General features: G+C 36.7%; 1 protein-coding gene across 32 annotated transcripts in view; it reads right to left on the minus strand.

The window, feature by feature from the left end:
* Positions 1-26,293, minus strand: part of EIF4G3 (eukaryotic translation initiation factor 4 gamma 3) — a 342,348-nt gene that overhangs the window by 111,765 nt on the left and 204,290 nt on the right. For 26 of the 32 annotated variants that reach the window (XM_043909093.1, XM_043909092.1, XM_043909090.1 and 23 more), the window contains 3 exons: positions 26,152-26,274; positions 7,764-7,872; positions 1,014-1,853 (listed from right to left, as the gene is read on the minus strand). In XM_043909093.1, the coding sequence (XP_043765028.1) occupies positions 1,014-1,853; positions 7,764-7,872; positions 26,152-26,274 (1,072 nt within the window). The remainder of the gene's footprint in view (positions 1-1,013; positions 1,854-7,763; positions 7,873-26,151; positions 26,275-26,293) is intronic. The other 6 variants (XM_043909094.1, XM_043909085.1, XM_043909089.1 and 3 more) reach the window with 1 other exon arrangement.

A 26,293-nucleotide genomic window follows, 5' to 3' on the forward strand; every position in this document is an offset into this window, starting at 1 on the left:
CCAGATACCTCTCACAGACTTTCATAAGGGAATTACCTTGAGAACTGAGTTAGGTGGGAAAGCCACATCTTAAACTTGCTTGCCAAATTTCCCTATTAGACAGGTCAGAATAGGTAATAAATATCACGGGTGTGGGTGACGAAAACATCCCCAGTACATATCTAGATCAGCTGCAGGGAGAGCACTCATTTGTCAAATTGAGTAACTTGACAGGTACACAAAGAGCAAATTATACAATACAGAGCAATGTCTGGAAGACAGGTTATGTTGACTCGTTAAAAGCCATATTCTTATCGGCTACTGAATCAAGAATAGTTGATAAGCCTCAGATAACTTTTGATCACCATGATTCTAGGTGATGCTACATTAAAAAGAAATAATTCTGAATTCAGAAGCGTGTAATACTTTGATTATACTAATGATATTAAGTAATGATAAATTAATATTACAAGAAAAACAAAACTTTAAAAATAAAAAATGGAAGAGCATTATACTTATCTGTGAAACAGAGAGGGTACATTTATTTTCCAGAACTAGTTATAAACCTTTGACATTCTGATTGCTCTTTTCCTTAAGCAAGATTAAAGAAGAGGTATTGCACAGAGGAATTCTTTTAAGTTAAGGATTGACTAGGTTTTAAAATTCTCAGAAGACAAGATTTGGGACTACAGATCACGCTGGGTTTGATTGGTTTCCATCCCCAAAGCAACAAAATTAACACCAGAGGAAACGACTGTCATGAACGAGGCAAAAACAAAAGACACGTGTACAGTGACATACACCTCGCAGGCATTTGTATATTTGATATTTCATTTGCATTTTTAGACAATGGAGTAACTCTTTGCTGGATGCACTAAAACATAAACACACCACTGAAGAAATCAGACTAGGAATTTCAGCATTCATTTGATGTTTCTGGAAGTCAAGGAAAGTAGCCAATTAAAAAATAACTCAAATACTGCTGCGTTTTCATGTTCAGCAAGCATAATACAATTAATAACAGAATGACTTACCTGGGACTGGGCTCTTTCTTGAACTTAAGTTCTGAGAATCCACAATCTCTTCTGTTTGCCCATCTGCTTCTACCTCTACTTTGTTCTGAATCTCTTTTGCATCCTCACTAAGGCAAGTTCTTATGCTCTCGTCCTCTTCGAAGACTCTCTGGACTCCGGTGGGACCACTACTAGTACTAACACTAGTGGCAGCAGCAGGAACGATAACTGGTGTGGGAGGAGGAGAAGCTGGAGGAGTCGGAGGAGATGGAGAAAAGGAGGGAACTATGGAAGGGGTGACGGGTGTTGGGACACACTCCACTTTCATTTCTTCGGGGGGATTTTCCAAAATCTCCAATTCAAGAGTCAGTGGTAACACCTCCTGTTTTACTATTTCCACAATGCTTTCCGTGGCTGGTAATTTTTCATTAACTCCATTCATTTCATTCATTAGGTTAGTACTAGAAATCAGTGGAATATCATTTGGTGCTACACTACAAGATTTCTTGCATATATCATCATCAATTTCATCTGTTGGTAAAGGATCTGATGCTTCTGTGAAAGATGTGGGGCTGGGTATAGGAATTGCATCTTCTTTTGAGGAAGAAAGTTCACATCTGTCATCAACTGCACTGGTGAATATTGGTTGGCTACTAAGAGCAACAGAGGTGGGAGAAGTAACTGTACTTCGAGCAAGTGGAGAAAGAGCAGTAGGTGACGGAGGCAGAGGAAGCTCTGGTATGGATTCTACTGCAGTAATCTCAGACGTCGGACCTGCTTGTTCTTTCTTCTCTCCACTAAGGGCTAGCCTAAGGACTGGGGAAGGAGTCTTTAACACTGGATCTGGTTTTGGCTTCTCTTCTGGGGAAGAAAAAAAGAAAGCGATTTAAGAATAATTTTTGGATCAAAGATTATATTGTATTATTTGGGGATAATTCTTTTAATCTATTATTCTAAAACATGAGCAGCAGAAGACAGATCAAACCATTATTTGCCACTCCAAAAACACTGCACATTCCTTTTCTATTTTCTGTTACCACTTAACCTCCAACACATATAAAGTTTATTTTCAAGTAAGAGGACTTAATTCACCAAATGATTATGTTAAGAATACAATGAAAATCTCATCAAAACTAAAAGGAAACAATTCCTGGGATGAGAACAGGGCTTTTCTTTAAGGTAGAGAGATCTTCTGCGTAAAATTTTTCTACCAAGGATACACTATAGTGGCAGGGAAGGACAGTTTAAGGGTAAATAAGTAGAGATTAAATTAGAGACAGATATTATTTTTATTCTACATATTTCTGCATGTGGGGAGATTTTTATAAAGAACATGTATTACTTGCATAAAAAATTATTTCAAGAGAAATTATCATGGTGTCATTTATTATCAATGAAATCTATTATCAGGGAAACCAAGTTCCTGAACAAAAAAATTCATTGAGATATTAATTTAACTTATATTTCTTAAAAGAGGCATATAACTAGAAATAATGTTAAGGAATAAAACCAGAGATTTATCTTATATCTTCAGTAGTTAAAAAAAATATATTCTTTAAGGAGAAACCTAAGTTAATATTCAGACTACTAAGTCCAATAAAAAAAAACGCTTTATATGAGAATAATATATAAAATGTGTGTCTACATACAGAGAAAGAATGAGAGTAAGAGTGATAAATCAATAATCATAATAAAGGTACCAGAAAAATCAAAGATCATGAAAATTTCCATATTTTAAAATTCCAGGTAAATAAACATGTGATTCATGCCTAGGAAGATAAAATCAGAGGAGACTTAGATTGTTCTCTTTAGGAAGTACAAGACTGGAAACCAAACAGGCTCCAGTGGTAAAAGCAGATACTCAGGAGTATGTTCGCCAAATGCAAAGAAAAATTTTAAGCGCTGCTAAAAGACAAACTATACTGAAAGGGACTTAACTTTCTCTGCCAAAAATCTTTATGCATCAATGAAACTGAGTGTTTACAATAAATTTCAAGTAAGCCTGTCAAAGAAAATAATCTCATTAATCAGATAAACAGATGGCAAAATTAAACTGTTAAAGGCTAATTCATTCACTGCAACTACTTTTATTGGCTTTAAAATTCACTTTAATTGATGGGCTTAGCGTCCAGTGTTTCCAAAACTCTGCCTATTTACTATAATGGAGAAATAAGGTCAGTTGGTTCTCAAAGCCAAATACCTCAGACTAAGTTGCCCAGGCAAGAGACAAAAACATTTCAAAGAAATACATCTATTATATTTTATTACATGTAATATGTGTTTATTAAAATATCCCAAATGAATTTCCAATTCACTGGAACAACTGCTTACAAGGGTCACCTACATTATAAGATACCACTTTGAAAGCACATCAGAATATTAACCACCCTTAATGACCACTGAATGAAACCTAGATGAATGAAACATTAGAAAATAGCAAATCTCACATTAACAAAAGAGTGTATCAATTCAATTATTAATTTATGAAAGTAAAAAAAAATCAAACAAAAGCAGACTTGTGAAACTTCTATATACTCTTAAGAAATATCTAACATTAATAAAGAAAACTAGAAACAAAATTTTTAAATTATTTTTGTGAGCTCCTTATTCTGAATTAAGTACTTTAATGAATTCTAAGGTTTTAATACAGAAAGCTGAAAGAAATAATAGATCACAAAGAACACTAATTTTATTTCTCTAAGAACTTTTACTATTAAGAGTATGCTTTGCAGAGCCATGATAGTTTGAAATCTAATACACTGTATTCAGAGTGTTTATACTATTTGGCCATTTTTAGGAATCTGTGGGAATTTCATCTTGAAGAATTTTTTTAAGAAAATAACCACTGAAGAGTGAGCAAAGACAGAGGTGTGGAGTATCTAAAGCAATAATATTTATAATAGCAAAAATAGAAAAATAAATGTCTATCAATAAGGGATTTGTTAAAGAAATAATGGCTTGGGAATATAATGGCATATTATTGCAATCATTTAAAATAAGCTTTTAAAAGAGTAATGCTACAGAAAGGTGTTTATAATAAAAGACCTTTTTTAAAAAACAGGGCACAAAACTGCATGTAGAGAATAAACTACTGCTGAAAACAACAGCAAAAAATATAATACTAACATATATCCATATGAGAAAGCCCAGAATTACATACAGGTTATTATTGATAATGTCTATGAATAATGAGATAGACAACTTTTCTTTCTGCTTAACCACAGTTTCTATAATGAATGTGAAATTTATAAAAAGGAAAAAACTGCTCCCTTTCCTTCTCACAGGGCGGTGCAACCAGTCTCCTGAACGGGCGCCCTTTGGCTGTCAGGAGCTCCACGAGAGTGTTACTATTACTTACTGGGGGAGAGACCAGGAATGCGAAGCATTCTGGGATTTGAGGGACAGTCTCATTTGACAGAGAACAGTCTGGTCCTGAATTTCCAAAGCGCCCTTATTGAGCTACACTGGTATAACAACTGGTTGAATTTACAACAGAATACCATTCATTGCATATCTACTCTATGTCAAGTGCTTTTAAAAACATTACTGAAGCACAGGTAACTTTTATTTGTATTTAATTATACATACCATATTCAAAACACTGGACCGAATGCACTTTTTCAAGCATTGTTCAATCATTTAAGCTGTGTCTCTACACTATCAACACTGACTCACGATTTTAATTCATTCAACAGTCTTTCTATTGATACAAATCAAGTTGATATCTTCCCGGTCTTTTTTATCAAGTACTAAAACAAATGGGAAATGACATATTTGAAAACTTGGTCTGCATGTAACTAGTCCAGCTGTTCACATCAGAAACAGAAAACCAGACCATTAAGGCAGCTAGTATTTATTAAGCACTTAATAAGAGCCAGGAAACGGGTAAAATACCATATATACTTAATGTCCTTTAAGTCTTATAATCACCAGTGGGATAAAACCTATTATGTTAATTTACAGATAGGATTTTAAAAATTAAAAGTGCAAGAAACTGAAAATGATTTCAAATTCTAAATTCTTCCAATTCAGAAGGGGAGAAGGCAAGTTTATGGAAAAAGAAGTATTAAAGTGAATCAAACTAGTGGGAGACTTTGGGGATAAAATGGGATCCCAGTACAAAAAGTCAGTAATATTTCCATCAAGAGAGAAAAACAAATCTGAACGTAGAATACACAATCTATTGTTTCTGAGGATAATGCAACAACTTTTGAAAACAGTGCAGTTTTGTATCCTACTTTAATTCCAAAATGAATCTACAGTTAAGAAACTTGAAAAAACTTTTAACTGTAAAAAAAATTATCTGAAAAATGATGAACTCTTTCTAATATTATTTGAATTACATATATTTAGTTTAAAAAAGAAAACTATTCTGAAAACTATTATATATTTTGACAAGTTATGGACAGAATTAAAAACAGAAAATCAGTATTACTGAGTTTTCTGGAGAATAGTTAGTACTAGAGGAAGACAGCAGTAGTCCCCAAAAGTTACTATTAAGCCCTATGAAATATATTTAAAATGGAAGTTACTCTTTCATCAAGGTAATGTCAAACATTTTTTAATTCTCCCAAAGCCACATCAAACATCAATTTGAAATGTTGATTTTATTATTCAAATTTCCACTAGGCATAAAAGAAAAAAAATGAGAGGAAACAAAGAATTTTGCATTTCTCCTCCCGTAAATCAATGCGTAAATGTGACAAGATACACAGGTATCTCCTAATCCAAAAATCTTAGGTCAGAGCTACCACCATCAAAATACGAATTCTTTGTACCAAGGATCAACCTACAGAGAAAGTCAGCATAAAGAAAGGATTTTAAGGCCTCTCTGCATGGTAATTCTTAAGTATGTTTAGCATAGTTATAACTAGCAAAAAAGATTATGACCACATAAAAGAAATGACATCTTGAACCCTGAAAATTCTTAACTCAGACTGAAAGTAATCTGAATGCTGACTCAAGACTGCTTGATCAATAGGAACTAGCCTTCCACAATACTTACAAACTGCCCTCCTGCAAGGTGAATGGTTTTAATACCAAAAAATTTAACTTTAAACATGTATGAGTCTCCAACTCTGAACACTGCTGAAAGAAGTATTTGACAGTGCAACTTGTAGAAGCATTCCGGTTTAGGATATGTTACTTATGTTGTGATTTACAACTATTTCATAAAACAAAATTTAGGACTTGTCTCTGTTCAAGAATACTAGGTTACTGAATACTAAAGGGAAAGAATACCATACTACTTTTGCATACTGTAAAATAACATCAAAACCATGCACTACAAGTTTGTGAGAGTGATTAACTTGCAGTCCAGTGAAAAAACAATACTACTAAATACCTCCGTTTTCATTATTTGCCAAACCCAATGCTTTTTAATGAATAATTTTTAGAAAGTATAGAAAGTACACATCAGCTACAGAATAGTAAGGTGTTTGGAAGAATAAATAGTTCAAGAAAATAGAAAACACATATGATTTTAATCATTCTTAGAATAAAGTCAGAAACATTATAAAAGCATGAACAAAGTAACCTGCTTCCTCCTGTACCTAATGAATTCTCCCAATTTCAGCTAAAAGGCCAACCTAAATCCAACTAGGCAGGAAAGAAGGAGAGGCTATGATATCCCACTTTCTGGCATGAGATTTCCCTTCAAGTTTCCTACTTTTAATCCAAGAGGTAACATGTGTACTTCTTTCAGCACATGTTTGGTCCCTCATGTCAAGGGTTACAAGGGGAGACTTCCGTGTGGTTCCGGATAATAACAACGATGGTGATGTTGTTGTTCCGTCGCTCAGTCATGTCTGACTCTCTGCGACTCCATAGACTGCAGCACAACAGGCTTCTCTGTCCATCAGCATCTCCCAGAGTTTGCTCAAACTCGTCCACTGAGTCAGTGATGTCATCCAACCATCTCATCCTCTGTTGTTCCCTTCTCCTCCTGCCTTCAATCTTTCCCAGAATCAGGGTCTTTTCCAACGAGTCAGCTCTTCACATCAGGTGGCCAAAGTATTGGAGCTTTAGCTTCAGCATCAGTCCCTCCAATGAATATTCAGGGTTGATTTCCTTTAGAATTGACTAGTTTGATCTCCATGCAGTCCAAGGGATTCTCGAGAGTATTCTCCAATACCACAGTTTGCAAATGTACTAGGTTGTAATTTACTAAGTGTTTTTTCAATGCTTGGCATGTCCCCATAACAACTCTATAAGGAAGCTATTCCTCATTCCATTTAGTAAATGAAGAAATTAAGATATTCAGCATAATGACTCATCATAATGACTCAGACCAAATACTGCCAGATGCAGTCAGGATCTGAACTCAGTACTACCTTCAACTGAGGCTACAGAAGCCAAGCTTGTAAGAAGGAACGTTTTATGTTTTTAAAAATAGTAAGATACACATGAACATGCTAAACTTACGAACAGAAACTGCTGTTCTTATGAAGCAATATATACATCGATTTATCTTCCCCAATCTTGTTCCAAAAGAAACCATTTAAGGCAGCTAAGCTTATACCTATAAATATACATTTGACAGTGAGGCATTAACAAAACGTAGGAGAAACTTTTACTCATCGTACCATTTCTACTTTACTTTCTTAGAGGTAGAACACTTTGATTTTCTATCTTAAAACTCTGTCATGAAAGTGGGGATTCTAGATAATCCTCACATGTCTTACTCTTACACTTAAATGGTGAGGCAACATGATTACGTTTTTTAGAAAAAGAGACTAAAGGTGAGAGGGAGGAGAACACTGGTGCACAAACCTTGCTTCTGGTCGCTCGCTGCAGTGACAGGGGCGCTGGCAGCAAGACGAGCGCTCTCCACAGTCCCACAGGCCGCAGGGCTGTGCTCAGGGCCCTGGCCGGGCAGCTGCTGGGATTTGAAGTACAAAAAAGGGTGATAATGAGCGTGCGAACAGAAAAACTAGCAACATGGAACCCAAGCAAGTGGGGAAGACAAAGGAAGGCAGGAGGTCACAAAATTAAAAAAACCAAAACAAAAAACAAACAAGGAAAGAAAGGAAAAAACATATAGGCCAGTTTAATAAATTCAAAAAGTATATGGGAAGACAAGGAAGAAAAGGAAAAGAGGCAGCAAGAAAGGGGAGGGAAAAGAGATGATTAATATTAACCATAGCAAGAGAAGACTGCATAACAATTATTAGTACAATGCATTCTCCAGTGTTCCCTCTAAGGACAGACTTTCAACCTAACGACAGATGTCACATCTGAGAAGGAATTCAGCATCTTCTCAGTCAAGACCAATGGCACTTGGCCAACTTCATTTATAAATTACCTAGCAAAGTATTGATAGTTCATCAGTCAAAACCAGGACAAACAAAACATGATGGGTTTTAAAATCAGCTACTGATTCAAGAAAACAATATAGAATGATGATTCTTATCATTTGTCCATATAATCACAGAGGTGAAATTCAACTTGGAAAGCCTTTAAAGGAACTTTCACCTTAAAATGTCTTTTCTGGGTCAAGGATGATATATTCTCAGAGGCAGAAAGCTGAGTAAAATATCTGGCTTTTCGGAGGTAAGAGAAAACTCTTCTTTGCACTCAGCCAGTATATGGATGGAATAAAAATGTCCATCAAAATCCTAGCAGAGTAGGTTGAAAAACACTGCAGCCATTTTCCAACTTAGAGGGAACAAGAATTACACAAGAAAGAACAAGAACATTCAATCTACATCACATTCCAGTTAGGTATTTGTTCTGGACTTGAGGGTTACACAACAGCCACACAAGAAAGCAGTGTCTCTCCTCAGAGATCTAAGGTCAATTTTTCATAGCTATAATCGTCTACATCAAATTCTACCAGAGCTATCAGAGCAGAGCTCCCTGCACAATCTTTTATTTTTTTGGAGGGTAGGGGAAAATTCGGGGTAGATAGGGCCACTTAAAAGTGGGAGTTTATGAAAAATATTTTTGAATTAGTATGTCTCACAGAGAGTAGGAACATAAAATAAAAGTTCAAACATCTATTATTTATAATGTCATTTAACTGCTTTTCATGATGTACAATGTGCAATTTATGTAAGACTATATATGATGTACAAAATAACAGATAAAAACATAGAAAATAGTATTATTTCACCTATTCATTAAAAACCATGAAAGTACTCACATTCCACAATTTCTCCTAAATGAAGACCACTAAAATTATATTTCCATATGTAAAAAATGAAGAGAGTTTCTATTTTCAACTTTGAATCACTGACAAATGGAAGTAATATCGTAATTATTCTACTCTGAATTCTTAGTTCCAGTCGGAAACAATTTTTATTATTAAGATTTTAAAGTTAGGCAGGAGTCGCAGCTGTAAGAGAAGGTAACGGCCGCTCTCCCGCCCGCAGACGCGCAGAGCGGACTGCACTGCTCGTTCTACTTTTTAGACGTTTATAGACTTAAACATTTGCAGATTTTCCTATCTGTGCGGGTTCTGGAACCAATCCCCTGTGGATAACGAGGGACAACTGTAGCAACTCAGTTGGATTCTATGGCTGAAAACAGCTCTAGAACAAAGGAAAGAGTCTATGTTATTTAACATTTATTAAATAGTCATCTATATAACTCGGGAAAGAAAGATCTGTATACTGTGTCACATTTACCAGGAAGAAATAAAATATTAACTATTTCAATAGTCTGGGAAATGAATAACTGATTGAAAAAGGGGTATCTGCTGAAAGAAGGTCACCAGAATAAATGACATACATGGTGAAGGTGAGATTCTTAAGACAGTAAAAGACTGATGATATCTATAAGTATCTATAAATCTATATAGATCAGAGAGTTTTTTAATCTAAGATTAAAATACCTTCAACCATATTAAATAGACAACTGCACAGACATTTTTCCATCAACAAAGCGCTAGGAAGATTTCATGTATAAAGATTTCTAAAAAACAAGTGACTCATAGTTGGCTGGTTAACTCATAGTTCTAAATCCAGGTATCTAATACATAAACTCAGAATGCTAGGAAAGTACTCAGTTTCCATAGCTACGAACTTCCCTGGGGGTCCAGTGGTAAAAACTTCAAGCTTCCAGTGCAGGGGACACAGGTTAGATTCCTGGTCAAGGAACTAAGATCTCACCCGCTGCCCACTGCAGCCAAAAAAAAAAAAAAAAAGGTAATGCTCAGCTGTAAAATGAAAAGGAATAAAGATCTTACAGTGTCATCCAACTTCAGCATTCTCTAAAGCCTCTGACAGGACCAAGAAAATAACACACTAATACACATCAATGCTTTAATCTTGCTTCAGATGAATTTTAATTTAGAATAATCAAAAATTTTAGCTAACCTCAAGTTTCATCTCTTCTTAGGTAACGTGATCTACTCTGTTGAGACTATGTTTAAGGAATTTCAAAATCACTGCATTTCAGTCACTTTCACTATTGGCAGGAGTGAAAATTTATAAAAATCAGTCTGGAAGGTCAATTGCTATCAAAATGTAAAATAACTCAATAAAGATGATCAGAGTTAAAAGATTAGGGTTTATTGGCAACATCACATTGCTGCAATAGTTCATGATTTATTTCATTGCTAAATTCCCTCCCCACACTAAATTTTTTAAAATCAAAGTTCCAGCAGAAGAAGAAAAAAATCTCATTTTTCAAACAGACTGTTAAGGAAGCTTATTTAAAGTAAGTATGACAAGATAACACATACTTGATAGTATTCAAAAAGTGAATTCCCTTTATAAAGATTACTTGAGAATCTATTTCATTTAAAATGTATACATTAAATTTGAAGTACTAGCCTGAAGGGAGATTGGTAGATGTGGGCCCATTGGAAGAGTTCATTTTTTTAGAAAAATAGAGTACAACACGTAAAAGAAGTAACAGTACCTGGGGCTGTCTTCAATACTTCTTTATACAGTTTAAAATTCACTGCTTAAGAGTAGATAAAATGGTAGAGCAAAAAAGAGTGAACTTACCTACCCTTACAAACACATCAAAATCTCAACTGTCTAGAAAGAAAACCATCGATGAAAAAGACTGGTGCCTACCAGAAAAGATCTTCTACAATTAAAGATGTAAAGAAGGAACTACAAGATGGGTAGGAGGGGCAGACTCATGATATAACCAAATCCCATACCCTTGGGTGGGCAACACACAAATGAGAGTAATTATATTGCAGAGGATTTCCAACAGGAGTACGAGTGAGACTCCCCAGGCCAGGGGTCCCGCACCAAGAAGATGAGACTCCAGAGCATGTAGCTTTGAAGGCCATTCTGGCTTAATTTTGGAAGCCCTACATGACTGGGGGCAATAGAAACCACCACTCTTAAAAGGGTGTACACAAAATCTTATATGCACTGGAACTCAAGTCAAAAGCAGTAGTAAGGCAGGAGCCTGGGCCTACTTGCTGGTCTTGGGCAGTCTTCTGGAGGGGTGGCGAGAGAAGGGGAGGAAGGCTGGTGACTGGCTCACCCTGAAGACAGATAATAACAGTGGCAGCCATAACTGGGGACACTCTACTGCATGAACACTGCTCTTGGCTAGCTCCAAGATCTAACCCTAATCCCACACAACAGGTTTAGGCACCAGTGCTGGGATGCCTCAGGTCAACCAACTGGGCAGGAAGAGAACCCCACCCATAAACAGACAAATTGCCAAAAGACTTCCTGAGCCCACAGTCACCTCCAGACATGCCTCAAGACACGTCCCTTCCCACTTGAGGGCCAAGAACTCCCTTGAAGGTGGGAGGAGAAGGGGACAACAGAGGATGAGATGGCATCACTGACTCAGTGGACATGAGTTTGAGTAAATTCCGGGAGTTGGTGATGGACAGGGAGGCCTGGCGTGCTGCAGTCCATGATGTCACAGAGTCAGACATGACTGAGCAACTGAACTGAACTGAAAGGCAACATACAGTAAAGGTTGGAAATCATCTACAAAAGAAGCTAGTAAGGAGGTTAAAAGATTAAAAAAAAAAAAAGAAAAAAAAAGCAGCCATCATTTATGCCCACAAAAGGCAGTTACCCTCCAGGGAAGAATACCAGAGTGGGCAGCCATGTTCTTCTCCAGGGACTGAACCCGAGTCTCCTACACTGACAGGCGGATTCTTTTCCATCTGAGCTACCAGGGAAGCCAAAAGGATACATAAAACTGATGTAAAATATGATTATCAAAAAGTCATCATGAGGGGAGAAGACTAAAAATTTTACAGTTTTATAAATACATTTGAGGGATTTCCCTGGTGATCCAGTGGTTAGGATCTGTATGAGGCATGGGTTCAATTCCTGGTTGGGGAGCTAAGATAGCACATGTCGATCCTCCATGCCACACAGTGCAAGAAAAAAAAAAAAAAGAAAGCAACTTACAATCACGTTTAATATAGACTGCTAAACACAAACCAAAAATCTACAATAGACAGACAAAAAAGAAAAAGAATCCAAACATAACACTAAAGATACTCATAAAAATCATAATAGATGAGAACAAAAGAAGCAAGGCAATAAAAAACCTCTATAAAACAAATAAAAAACAAGTAACAAAATGGCAGTAAGAACATTCACATCAACTATCTTAAATGGAACCAAACTAAATGCTCCAAACAAAAGGTATAAAGTTGCTGAATGAGTACAAAATCTAGACCTGGGACTTCCCTTGTGGTCCAGTGGATAAGACTGCACGCTTCTAAGGCAGGGGGCCAGGGTTCAATTCTTGGTCGTGGAACTAGGATCCTACATGCCATGTGGCACAGCCAAAACAAAAACTAGACCTACATATATGCTGTCTACACTTCAGATTTAGAAAAACATACAGACCGAAAGTGAGAGAACTGAAAAAAGTATTCCAAACAAAGAGAAAAGGCTAGAGTAGCAATACTTACATCAGACAAAATAGACTTTAAAGATTGTCAGATGAGACAAAAAGAAAGGACACTAAATAATGATCAAGGGATTGATCCAAGAATAAGACAGAACATTTAAATACACATGCATACAAGAACATCTCAATATATAAAGCAAATATTAACAGAAATAAAAGGAAACTGACAGTAACACAATAATAGTAGAGGACTGAGGGACTCTTCTGGTATTTCAGTGGCTAAAACTCCATGCTCCCAATGCAGGGGGCCTGGGTTTGATCCCTGGTCGAGATCCCACATGGGCAACTAAGAGTTCACATGCTTCAGCTAAAGATCCCCCATGCCACAACTAGAAGATCCCTCATGCCACAACTAAGACCTGAAACAGCCAATCAAACAAATAAATAAATGTACATAGAAGATTAGGGGAATCTGGCACCCACGTACATCAATTGTCACATCATCCAGATACACAATCAATAAGGAAACACAGATCATACAAAGGAAGATTTGACCAAACGGACTTATAGATATATACAGAGCACTCCACGAGACAGCAACAGAATATATATTCTTTTCAACAGCACATGAAACATATTCCATGACAGATCACAAAATAAGCCTTGATAAATTTAAGAAACTTGAAGTCATATCAAGCATATTTTCTAATCACAATTCTATGAGACTAGAAATTAACAAGGAAAAGACTGCAAAAAACAAATACATGGAGAATTACAAATATGCTACTAAACAAGCAATGGATGACCAAAGAAATCAAAGAAGAAATTGAAGAATAGGGACAAATTAAAAAATGATCCAAAATCTTCGAAATGAAGCAAAAGCAGTTCTAAGAGCAAAGTTTAGAATGATACAAGCTTACCTCAGGAAGCAATAAAAAGCTCAAATAAACAAACTAACCTTACCTAAAGCAATTCAAGAAAGAAGAAACAAAACCTAAAATTAGTAGATGAAAAGAAGCTATAAAGATGAAAGCAGAAATAAATGAAATAGAGCCTAAAAAACAAAAAAAAAATCAATGTAACTAAAAGCTGGTTCATTGAAAAGATAAACAAAATTGATAAACCTATAGCCAGACTCCCTAAGAAAAAAGAGAAAGGCTCAAATCAATAAAGTAACAAGTGAAAAGCGAGAAGTTACAACCGATACCATGGAAACATAACAGATCATAAGGGACAGCCATGAGCAACTATACACCAATAAAATAGACAACTGAGACGAAATGGAAAATACTTAGAAAGGTACAATCTCCTAAGGTTAAACCAGGAAGAAACAGAAAATATGGACAAACCAATTACCAGTACTGTAACTGATTTCAGTAATTTAAAAACTCCCAAAACAAAAGTCCAGGACCAGATGGTTTCAGAGATAAATTAAACATTTAGAGAATAGTTAACATCTAACCTCCTAAAATAATGCAAAAAAAAAAAACCCTGCAGAGGAAGAGACACTTCCAAGTTCATTCTAGGAGGCCAGCACCAGCCTGATACCAAAACCAGACATACATCATAAAAAAATAAAATTACAAGCCAATATGACTGATGAAAACAGATGTAAAAGTCCCCAACAAAATACTGGCAAACAGAATCTAACAATACATTAAAAAGATTATACACCATGATAAAGTGGGATTTATTCCAAGAAGGAAAGGATTTTTCAATATCCACTCATCAATCAGTGTGATAACAAGTTGAAGAATAAAAACCACATGATCAGGTCAAAAGATGCAGGAAAAGCTTTTGATAAAATTCAACATCCATTTATGACAGAAACTCTCCAGAAAGCAGGAAGTGGACACAGAAGGAATATACCTTGATCACCATAATAAATGCCATATATGACAAACCCACAGCTGACATCATACTCAATGGTGAAAAGCTGAAAACATTTCTTCTAAGGTCAGGAACAAGACAAGAATGCCCACTCTTGCTACTTTAATCAACATAGTTTCGGATGTTCTAGTCACAGCAATCAGAAAAGAAACTAAAAAGGAATCCAAATTGAACAGGAAGAAGTGAAACTGTCACTGTTTGCAGATGACATGATATTATAGAAAATCCTAAGACACTACAAGAAAATCATTAAGAGTTCATAAATTAATTTGATAAAGCTGTAGGATACAAAATTAATATGCAGAAATATGCTGCATTTCTATACACTAACAACAAACTATCAAAAGGAGGAATAAGGAAAACAATCTTATTTACCACTGCATCAAAAAGAATAAAGTATCTACGAATAAGCCTACCTGAGGAGGCAAAGAACTATATCTAACATATATGAACAGCTCATACAACACGACATCAAAAAAAAAAAAAAAACCCACAAAAAAAATCAAACAACCCAATTTAAAAAGTAGGGAGAAGAACTGAATCAAAAAGAACACAAATAACAAATATTGGCAAGGCTATGAAGAAAAGGGATGGATGTGAGAGTTGGACTATAAAGAGCGCCAAAGAACTGATGCTTTTGAACTGTGGTATGGGAGAAGTCTCTTGAGAGTCCCTTGGACTGCAAGGAGATCCAACCAGTCCATCCTAAAGGAGATAAGTCCTGGGTGTTCACTGGAAGGACTGATCCTGAAGCTGAAACTCCAATACTTTGACCACCTGATGCGAAGAGCTGACTCATTAGAAAACACCCTGATGCTGGGAGAGACTGAAGGCAGGAGGAGAAGGGGACGACAGAGGATGAGATGGTTAGATGGCATCACCGACTCAATGGACATGAGTCTGAGTCAACTCCAGGAGTTGGTGATGGACAGGGAGGCCTGGCGTGCTGCAGTCCGTGGGGTCACAGAGTCAGACACGACTGAGCGACTGAACTGAACTGAACATACACTGTTAGTGGGAATGTAAACTGGTGCAGCTCTTGTGGAAAACAGTATGGTGGTTTCTCAAAAACTAAAAATAGAACTAATATATGACCTAGTAATTCCATTCGTGGGTATATGTTAAAAAAAAAAAAACAAAACCCAAAACATTAATTTGAGAAGCTACATGGTACCCTGATGTTTACAGCAGCATTATTTATAATTGCCAAATACATGGAAGCAACCTAAGTGTCCAGCAACAGACACGTGAATTAGAAAAGAGGCGGCTGACACACACGATGGCACACTGCTGAGCCACAAGAAGAGAGGAGGCTTTGCCGTCTGCAGCAACATGGGCGGACTTGGAGGGCCTTCTGCGGAGGGAGAGAAGTCAGATACCAAAAGACAAACACTGTCTGATGTCACTTATTGGTGCACTCTAAAACTACAACAAACTAGTGAACATAACAAAAAAAGCAGCAGACTCACAGATATAAAGAACAAACTAATGGTTATCAGTTGGGGGGGAAGGGCAATATGGGGGTGGAGAAGTGGGAGGTACAAACTACTGGGCCTCAAGGCTGTGCTGTACAACACAGGAAAATAGCCAAGATGTTATAATAACGGTAAATGGAAGAGTAACCTTTAAGAGTTATATAAAAGTTTTAAGATCAGACTTGATAATTTAAAAAATAAATAAAATTCCTTTGTCTTGACATAACCTACATTGTTTCTGCCACAAAAGATGCCACCTTTATTTACTATCTATTTTAAACTTGTATACGATAGGATGATTAAGTACAGAAGTAATTGTAGACAGGAGACCAACAGCTATGGCCCAGGGTTCACATGCCTATTTTCATATTTCTAATGAGATAAGAACTTTTCATATTTTAAACAGTTAGGGAAATTTTAAAAGAACAATATTTCATGACACATGAAAATTACAGGAAACTTACAAAGTTTCATTGGAACAGCCATCATTTACATATTCGCTGCAGTTGCTTTCATGCTACAATGGCACAGTGACAGCTGGCTGCAAAACCAAAAGGTGTGTGCTAACTGGCCCTTAGCAGGAAAGGCTGCTGACTCCTACTGTAACTCAGAGAGAAAGAGACTGCAAGTAGTCACAGAAATATAACCAAGGTGCTGATTTAATTTATTATCATAAGAGGTTATTTAAATGCTTCACATTTCATCATTTATGTATAACTGATTCTTCGAAGTCCCATTCAATGACTTTAAAGTTAGCATTGTAATAAATACCTAATGTGTTAAACATATACAAAGGCTTCCCTGGTGGCTCAGATGGTAAAGTATCTGCCTCCAATGTGGGAGACCAGGTTTGACCCCTGGGTTGGGAAGATTCCCCTGGAGAAGGGAATGGCAACCCATTCCAGTAATCTTGCCTGGAGAATTCCATGAACAGAGGAGCCTGGAGGGCTATGGTCTATGGGGTCGCAAAGAGTCAGACAAGACTGAGCTACTAACACTCTCTCTTTAGAACAGCTAAAGAAAAGGTATTAACCAGTCACAGACATATCCAAATCCTGGGGATAAACAAGTACTGACCATAACCGACAAACATTATGAAGATTAGAATGGAAAAAAATTAATGGCACCAGGAAAAAGGACCAAAACATGCTTCTTTTCTAAGTGAGAGAGAATGAATTCTCTTTCTAAGAATTCACTCTTAGAAAGCTGTGTGTATGTGCATGTGGGAACTCAACATGTTGTTTGGTTTTTCCCCTGGCATCTATCACATACAAAACATTGAGAACCTACAGGGGATAAAACAGAAAAATCCTTAGCTTCTACAGCTTATGATTCTTTCAAGAGAAGTACATTAAAGAATAAAACCTATACACACACACACACACACACACACACAGGAACAACATTCAACCATAAAAAAAAGAAATCTGCCCTTTGCAATAGCATGAATGGACCTTAAGGTCCATACTAAGTGAAATAAGTAAGACAGAGAAAAACACACAGTATGATCTACCTTGAACGCAAAATTAAAAAATAAAAGTAAACAAAAAAGAGAATAGATTGGTGGGGGGTAGGCTGGGAAAAGGTACAAACTTCCCATTATATTTTATAATCCATGGAATGCAATAAACAGCAATGGCAATTATACGTAATAATATCATATTACATATTTGAAAGTTGCAAAGTGAGTAGATCTTAAAAGGTCTCATGGATAAAAAACTGTTCTTTTAACTAGGTATGGTGGTTGACAGTTGTTAACTAGACTTACTGTGATCATTTTACAAAACATACAAATATCATTATGCTGTACATCTAAAACTAATGTAATGTGATATGCCAATTATACCTCAATTAAAAAATAAAACAAACAATCAGGCAAGATGAGGCAACGAGATGAGTAAAAAAGTTACTGTTGTTTATAGAGACTGAAGTGGTTTAGAGAATAACAGTAGCAGTGGAGATGGTGAAAATTAGCCACACAGTACTTGCTGATAAAATGGTTGTGGACTATGAAACCAAAACTGAAAGATGACTTCTAGACTTCCTGTCTGAGCAACTAGCACAGACCATGGTATAATTTACACACAAAAATCCAGGGAAGCTTTTGTAAATAAACAGGTGACCTAAATATGTGACTCAAAAGAGTGTAAAATAATAACAGAACTATGAAACAAACTGAAGAATGTATGTCCAGATTAAAAGCATTCAGACTGATGAAAACTTTTTTTAAACACTAACCTGATAAAACAATATACATCTGCAACAGAGAGAACTGCTTCCTTAAAGGTGTCAGGAATGCTGAAGGAAACTCAGACCCTCAATGTAAAAGTTGTCAGGCTTAACAAGAGGGCGTGCGTGCTAAGTCACTTCAGTCATGTCCGACTCTTCGCCACCCTATAGACTGTGGCCCATCAGGCTCCTCTGTTCATGGGACTCTCCAGGCAGCAATACTGCAGTGGGTTGCCATGCCCCCCTCTGCCCCCCGCCAGGTGATCTTCCTGACCTAGGGATCGAACATGCATCTTTTAAGTCTCCTGCATTGGCAGGCAGGTTCTTTACCATTAGCACCACATGGGAAGCCCTAACAAGAGAGTTAAGGGGGCTAAATGAACAACAAAAACTTTAAAAATGAAGAATAATGTTGATAAAATTCACTGTAAAATAGTAAAATAAATTAAAGCTACAGTATGTAAGACAGTATAGTAACTGTGTTAAAGCAGACCAATGGAGGGAATTCTTTGGCAGTCCAGCGGTTAGGATGCAGCACCAGCAATGCCCAGGGCAGGTTCAATCCTTTGTTGGGGAACTATGATCCCGCAAGTTGCAGGTCACAGCCAAAAAAAAAAACAAGAACAGACCAGGAGAAGATTAAGGTCCAAAGGAGACCCAGGAATATATGATAATTCAGTAAATAATTAAAACATCTAAAAACAAAGAGTCAGTGAAGAACTATTCAATAAATAATGAAACAAAGAGACGAACTATTTGATTAAAAAAAGGAGAATGAGAAGAAGAAAAAAGTAGGCCCAAAATCTCATTGTATTCATCAAAATAAATTCCACGTCAATCAAAGATAAAGGTAAAATAACCAAACTTAAATACTGCTCGTTTTATTATCTTTGGTGGCAAAATCTTTCAAAGTTTGAGCCTCAAATCATCAGTTACTTATTAAAAACCAGAAACCTGTGAACAGCTGGGGGAGGGAAGGAAGGCTCAAGAGGGAGGAGATATATTTATGATTACGGCTGAATCGCACTGTTGTTCAGAAAAAAGCAACACAACAGTGTAAAGCAACTTTCCTCCAATTAACAAACAAATTAAAAACTTACAAAGAGAGGAAAAAGATTTCTAACTTCTATGTAACAGAAGGCATCATTAAAATTAAAACACAATCATCAAACTAGAAAAAAATTACATATGTCAAAGGGATTTCTTTAACATTTAAAGAATGCTTATATATAAGAGAAAAATTATCACTCCAAAAGAAATGTGTACAAAAGACATGAACATAAAATTCATACATACACAAATAACCAATGAACACGAAAAAACTTAACTCCACAAATCAATAAATAAAAATTAAATGAGGTATTATTTTGAAATCTATCAGTAAGTCAACAATGTAAGGAAATGGATATTCTCTTACATTGCTATTAGGAGATTACCTGGAACATTTCTGGAGGCAATAATCCCAAAGTAAAGTTGTTCATCATAGCATAGTTATTATTAGTCACAAACAGGAAAGAATATGAATACACACCAATTAAATAAACTAAGGCACATCCAAACAAGGAAATACCATGTACCATTAAGAATTATAATACCTATAATCAAACAAGAATATTCTGCATGATCGCTGAAAACACAGTCCTTATACAATATCACAAGGACTTCCCTGGCAGCCAGTGTTTAAGATGCAACACTTTCACTGCCATGAGCTTGGGTCTGATACCTGGTCAGGTAACTAACATCCCACAAGCCGAGTATCTGACCAGCCCAAAAAAAAAGTCATGAATCAACCCAAATATATTCAACAATACGTAGGTAGGTAGAGATACACACACATACACACTCACTCTGAAAGATGTCTGAAAGGATATTCAACCAAAAGTTAACAGTTAACTCTTTGGTAATAAAATTAATGGTAACAATGTCTTCCTTTACTACTCCTTTCTAATGAAGATTTGTAATTTGTATACATACAAAACAAAATCACTGTAATTTTGAAAATACATTATTAGTAGTAGACAAAAGATTAAACTTGATCATTTTCTGAGATCTCTGATAATACTTCTTGTGATCCCCTACTAAACATCATAGTTACTGCATGACTATGAGATGCAATGCAACTGCTCAATGTCTGGTAATAAGTGGCAAAGGACAGGAATTTTCCTACACATGTAGAAATTCAAGGTACATATTCTTTATAACCAAGATTCAGATTTAGTATATCTGGTGTAAAGTCATACCACTCTTAATAACAAAGGCTTTCACAAAATTTGGTGAAGCCCTATGAAGAAATACAGTTCAAGAAAAACTAAAGAATCATGTAAAATAAAATTTGGGCCTCACTGGTGGCTCAGATAATAAAGAATCTGCCTGCAAGGCAGTAGGCTGGGGTTTGATCCCTGAGTTGGGAGGATTCCCTGGAAAGCAAATGGCAACCCACTATAGTATTCTTGTCTGGAGAATTTCATGGACAGAGGAGCCTGGTGAGCTACAGTCCCTGGGGTTGCAAAGAGGCGTACATGAGTGCAGAACTGAGCACACACTGTCCATGTAACTGAAAAATACTGTTTTTAAGCCAAAGGAGGTGACTAATGAGAAATTATTAAAGATGAAGAATGACGTGGTTTAATTCAATAATCAGGATCTTTATACTGTACTCATCATACTCCAGTATTCTTGCCTGAAAAATCCTATGGACAGAGGAGCTTGGCAGGCTCAAGTCCAAAGGGGCTGCAAAGAGTCAGACACAACTGAGCACCTGTACCGTACCATACCACACCATATCTGAGATGACAAAACAACATTTTAAAAATTAAGAGTGGATTTGTTGACATTATATAGGTATCTTCAAATTCTTTATGCAAGAACTTACCTACTTAGTGTACTTACAAAATGAATGTTATTATCTGAACATTAGAAACTAATTTTGGTTAACTGTTATTGCTAAGACTATAAAAATGAACTTATTAACAAATGGCCAGATGACTTCCAGGTATCTCTTCAAAAGACTGAATAACCTACTGACTTTGGTAATTTTCCCAAAAGACAGGAGAGGCTAATATGTGCCAGCAATAAATAATCTTTCATCAACCCCAACACTCTATGACACAGACCTCTCCCCCAAGTAATATCTGTGCTTCATTTTAAGAGTACTGCTTATTAATAAAACAACAAAAAAAGAAAAGAACAAAAGGGAGTAGGGAGAGGAAACAAAGTATACAGTTCATTTTAAAATTTTAAGTGATTTTAATCCACCACCCCTTTGAAAGGAGACAATTCTGGAACACTTGCCTATTCACTCATCCCTTGCCTATTCACTATCCATGGGAGACTGGTTCTAGGACAGCCTGTGGATAACAAAATCCTCAGACGCTCAAGTCCCTTACATGAAAGCGTGTAGTATTTGCATTTAACCTCCCATATACTGGGTTGGCCAAAAAGTTTGTTTGGGTTTTTCTGCCTGGAAAAATTCAAAACAAATTTTCTTGGCCAACGCAATACTTTAAATCATCTCTATATTACTTAAATACTTGACAGTGCATGGTAATTTCACCTTCTGCTTTTTGGAACATTCTGCAACTTTTTTCTGAATATTTTTGATCCCTGGTTATTTGAATCTACAGGTGAAGAGCCTGTGGATAGGGAGGGCTGACTGTACAACACTATGAATTTATTTCTACTTTACAGGGTCCAAAGCAACTTTCAGGAAGTAGCACATTTCTTAATATGAAAATGTTCCTTGTGCCTCACTGCTACCAGCAAAGGATACAGCTGGGAGACTCTGAAGGACTGATTACTTAGTATAATCCCTCATTTTACAGATGAAAAAATAGGCAGTTAAAGGACTTAACATTCTGACCCAAGGTCATAAATCTTGATGGCAGAGTGGAGACCAGCATCAGGTACTCTATGACTCTATGACATCCATCTAGGCACCTCTGTCCGTGCACTACGATCGTCTGAATGGGCACATGGATACAAACATGTACACACCTTCAATACATGTGAGACATAAGATCTGAAGGAGTTATTCCACAGATCATTTCAAAACTTGGGAAGCAGGAATATTTAAATTCAATCTACTCTTCAGGACAAAACCAGAAGCAACAAAAACCTGTTTCTCCTTTCCATTCTCCTCCTCCAACACAGTTTCTCTCAATTAACTCCTCTTAGCTTGCTAGCTTGCCAAAATCAAACTCATTATCCCTATTTTCAAAACCCATGTCTATTCCATGTTATATTTTACTATAAATCCCAGTATCTAAGCTTTAAGAATCACCCCTGATTCTTCCCTCTTTCTAACACCCAGGGGAACCATGCAACGTGTTTACTTGAACCATACTGGTTTATGCCTGGTGTCCCCGCAAAAAGATTCACAGCATCCCCATTCATTTCTAAAACTGCCCAAATTTAGATGATAATTTATACAGTCACCATTTTTATAATCCTTACTTTCTTAGTAACCAGTTGCTGAATATTACTCTAACTGACTTCCTCTCGTTCAATTGACTTCCTAATTTATCATCAGAAATTATAATAGTCTCCCTTCACTCAATTTCCCATCATCATGTGCCTTTTTGCATATAGAGCCACTCTGCTAATATACCCTTCTCTCTCTTTCCATTTTGTGAATACCAATCTGGGAACTCAGACCAAGTGGCATTTCTGCTGTGAAGCCTCCAGTCACCCTCTGTGCCTCCTGAAATAACAATGATTGCAATGCTAGTAACACAGGCATAGAGAACAGACTTGTGGACACACGGGGCACAGGAGAGGGTGGGTGAATGGAGAGCGTAGCCTGGACACATACACTACCACGTGTAAAAGAGAAAGCCAGCGGCAATCAGCGGTGTGACTCAGGAACTCAAACCGGGACTCCGTGACAGCCTAGGGGGTGGGGGGGGGGGGTGTGTAGATTCAAGAGGGGAGGGGCATGTGCATGCCTATCACTGACTCATGCTGATGTATGACAGAAACCAACATAATTCTGTAAAGCAGTTATACTTCAATTAAAAAAAGTAACATAAAATTTGTTGAATGCTCATTATGTTCCGAGCTTAAGCAATTTTAAGTATTTACTTAATACTTATAATAACTCTATGAGGCTTTATTTCCCTCATTTTTGAAAATGTGGAGCTAAAGTTTTAGAAGATTAAGTAATTTGGCTAAAGTTACAAAATCAAGCTATGGAACCAGGACTTGAAACCATGTATATCTGATTCTAACCCAAAGCCCCTGCCCTGTGCTATTTCACCTGTACCAACCAGCATCAATGGATTTCTCTGACCCAACACATTTGAGTTTGTGCTGTAACTATGACCCACTTGTCACCTTTGTGCTTTAATGCTTCTCAGTATATCCTTCATAGGAGGATCGATCAAGTATCAGCAGTATCCTCTATTTACCTTAAAGAGACTGGGGTGGCCTCAATCACAGCAAAAGGGCTTTGCTATTCACAACACACGCAATTGTGACTCAAAGCAGGTACTCCGTAAGGCAATATGGTGTTTGCTATTCAGTCATAAAGTCTGAAACAGGCTGTCTCATCTGCAATCTAACTAACTAGAAAGTGATTCAGGATCTATTTAGAATTAGGCCATGGCCACAAACAAGCAGTTTTAGGCAAAATCTAAAGGGTTTATTTGAGTGGCATAGTGCTACTTATTAGTAGAACTGGATTATCATTTAAAACGTGCAGATCATTTACAGAGATTTCTGGCTTCTTCTGAAACTGTAGGTCAGCATTCTTACATGCGGTAACAAGGAGACATTAGTGGTTGCCCCCCGTAACTGGGGTTGCCCCCCTCGCTCTCCGGGTGTTGCTCTGTGAATCCCTAAAAACGAAGGCGAGCGTCAGCTGCCGTCATCACGCTTCTGCTCTTGCTGCTCTCAGGAGGAAAATGAGACATTTCTAGTGCATGTGTCTCTTAACAGGTTCTTTACCCATTCCATGAGTTTCATGCATTTGGAAAGGCAGCAGATTGGTAAGTGTGTATTTAAATGCAAACTAATAAAGTAATGCTTCAAATAAATAAATAAATAAAAATAAAGTAATTCTTCATGATGATATTACACCTCAGAAAGAACTACCAACATTAGAATAATTGACTGATGATCTTTACCAACTAGAAGTGTACATTCAGTGGGCTTTATGATTATCCAAACACATACATTTATATTCAGGCCTGGAATCCCTGGAGAATGATAAAGAGCAAAAGGATGCCCATGACTAAGGACAGAGAGATAACCAGCAGAGGGTAGGATCAAGCTCCATGAAACTAAAGAAAAACAAACCAACCTCACAGGGAATTAAAATGTAGAAATACATGCTCTAGTTGAGAATTTAAACTAAATAGTTTGACAACAATATTTTAATTAAAGTTGGAAAATACATACCAAAATTGAATTGCCCCTATGAATTAATCCTAAATTTTTGCGATAGGATGCTCCTACCTAACAGAGCACATAAAGTAGATTAATTTAAATGTGCAAATGTTGCTTGTTTCACATTCATATCCAGGGACAAGACTGAGTATAAGCTCTGTTCAGTCACTCCAGATTTGGAATATCCCTGGGGAAATAACAGAGTATGGTAAAAGGTTCTATTAACAATCATCACAATTCCTAGGTGGTTACTCATTTTACTTTGCTAGATGATGGAAGATAAAAGTCAGCCAGACAGTATCATCGTTTCCAAGTAAAACATGTTACACAAATTCTCACATTTGAGGCTTATTCAAAAGTCACATATTTTCAAGGGGCTCTGGGCTCAATTTTTAAAGAACTTTTTCTAACCTATGCAGTACTACTAAAATCTTGTCACTGTGAAGTGCCTTATATTTGATCATCCACATCACTTGTTTGTAAACTGGGCTCTCAGGAGTACCTCACCATTCAGCCTGACCACAAGAGGGAGAAGCAAGCAGATCCCCAGACCTTAAGAACGTTGGTTATGTCTGTTCTACATGCTGAGTATTCGCACTTTAGATATTGTGAAAATTTGAAATCACTCTTCTCCTCGGAATGGTTTAGCCTAGTTTAAGATAACCTAATGATGAAATCAAAATTCTGTCAAACTTGGGGGAGGGGGGATTCATTCTCTATTATAGTCTACTAAACCCAGCTCCTCCTGGAATGCCTTGATGTCTAAAAGCAGGAAAGTGAGCTCTTAGAAGATCACTGATAACCACATTCTGCAACAGGAACAAACAAGTGTTTGACAGAACTTACTAAAAACCTTTGTAAATAATTAAAGAAGACACCCTCCACTCAAGCTCATTTATGTAGGACTTAAAAGTAAGAGGTATACCTGTAAGACATTTAAATATGCTCTGAAAAAACACAAGCAATCATCTCAAACAAAACTGTTCAGTGAAGAAGTTTAAATTCTCTAATTTAATGCTTGTATTATCATAGTGTGTAGCATTTAATTCCTAAGACTCCATATTGAAAATATAAAATGCTCATTTAGCGATGAGGTTTCCATGGGAACGCAGCTCCTTTTGGTGCCAGGCAATAATTAGGAAGAGGGGCCACAGCTATGCTCTGAGTGTGAAGACAATGCAAAGAAATGTTACCAATGGAAATTTGGAAGTTATAACAGTTTACAAAGAAAAATAAACATGTCTGTTTAAAAATCAGTTAGATATTCGAGGCTATGAGACAACTGATGGAAAGGAAAAAAGTACAGTCAAGTGGCTACAGAAGAAAGAGTTCAGTAGAGGTTAGTGACAGATACACACCATCACCCACCACGGCATGCTCTGTCTTACCTGAGGAGGTGTGGGTGTGGAAGTGGGTCTCCCTATAGGTGGAGTAGGATTTCGGCTGCCACCTCCAGACATAATCTCCTCTGTTATGTCTTTACCTCCCTGGTTTGGATCCCGAATTCTTATCTATAGGGTTATAAATTAA

This window comes from Cervus elaphus, chromosome 8 (assembly GCF_910594005.1).
Source record: "Cervus elaphus chromosome 8, mCerEla1.1, whole genome shotgun sequence".
Classification (NCBI taxonomy): domain Eukaryota; kingdom Metazoa; phylum Chordata; class Mammalia; order Artiodactyla; family Cervidae; genus Cervus; species Cervus elaphus.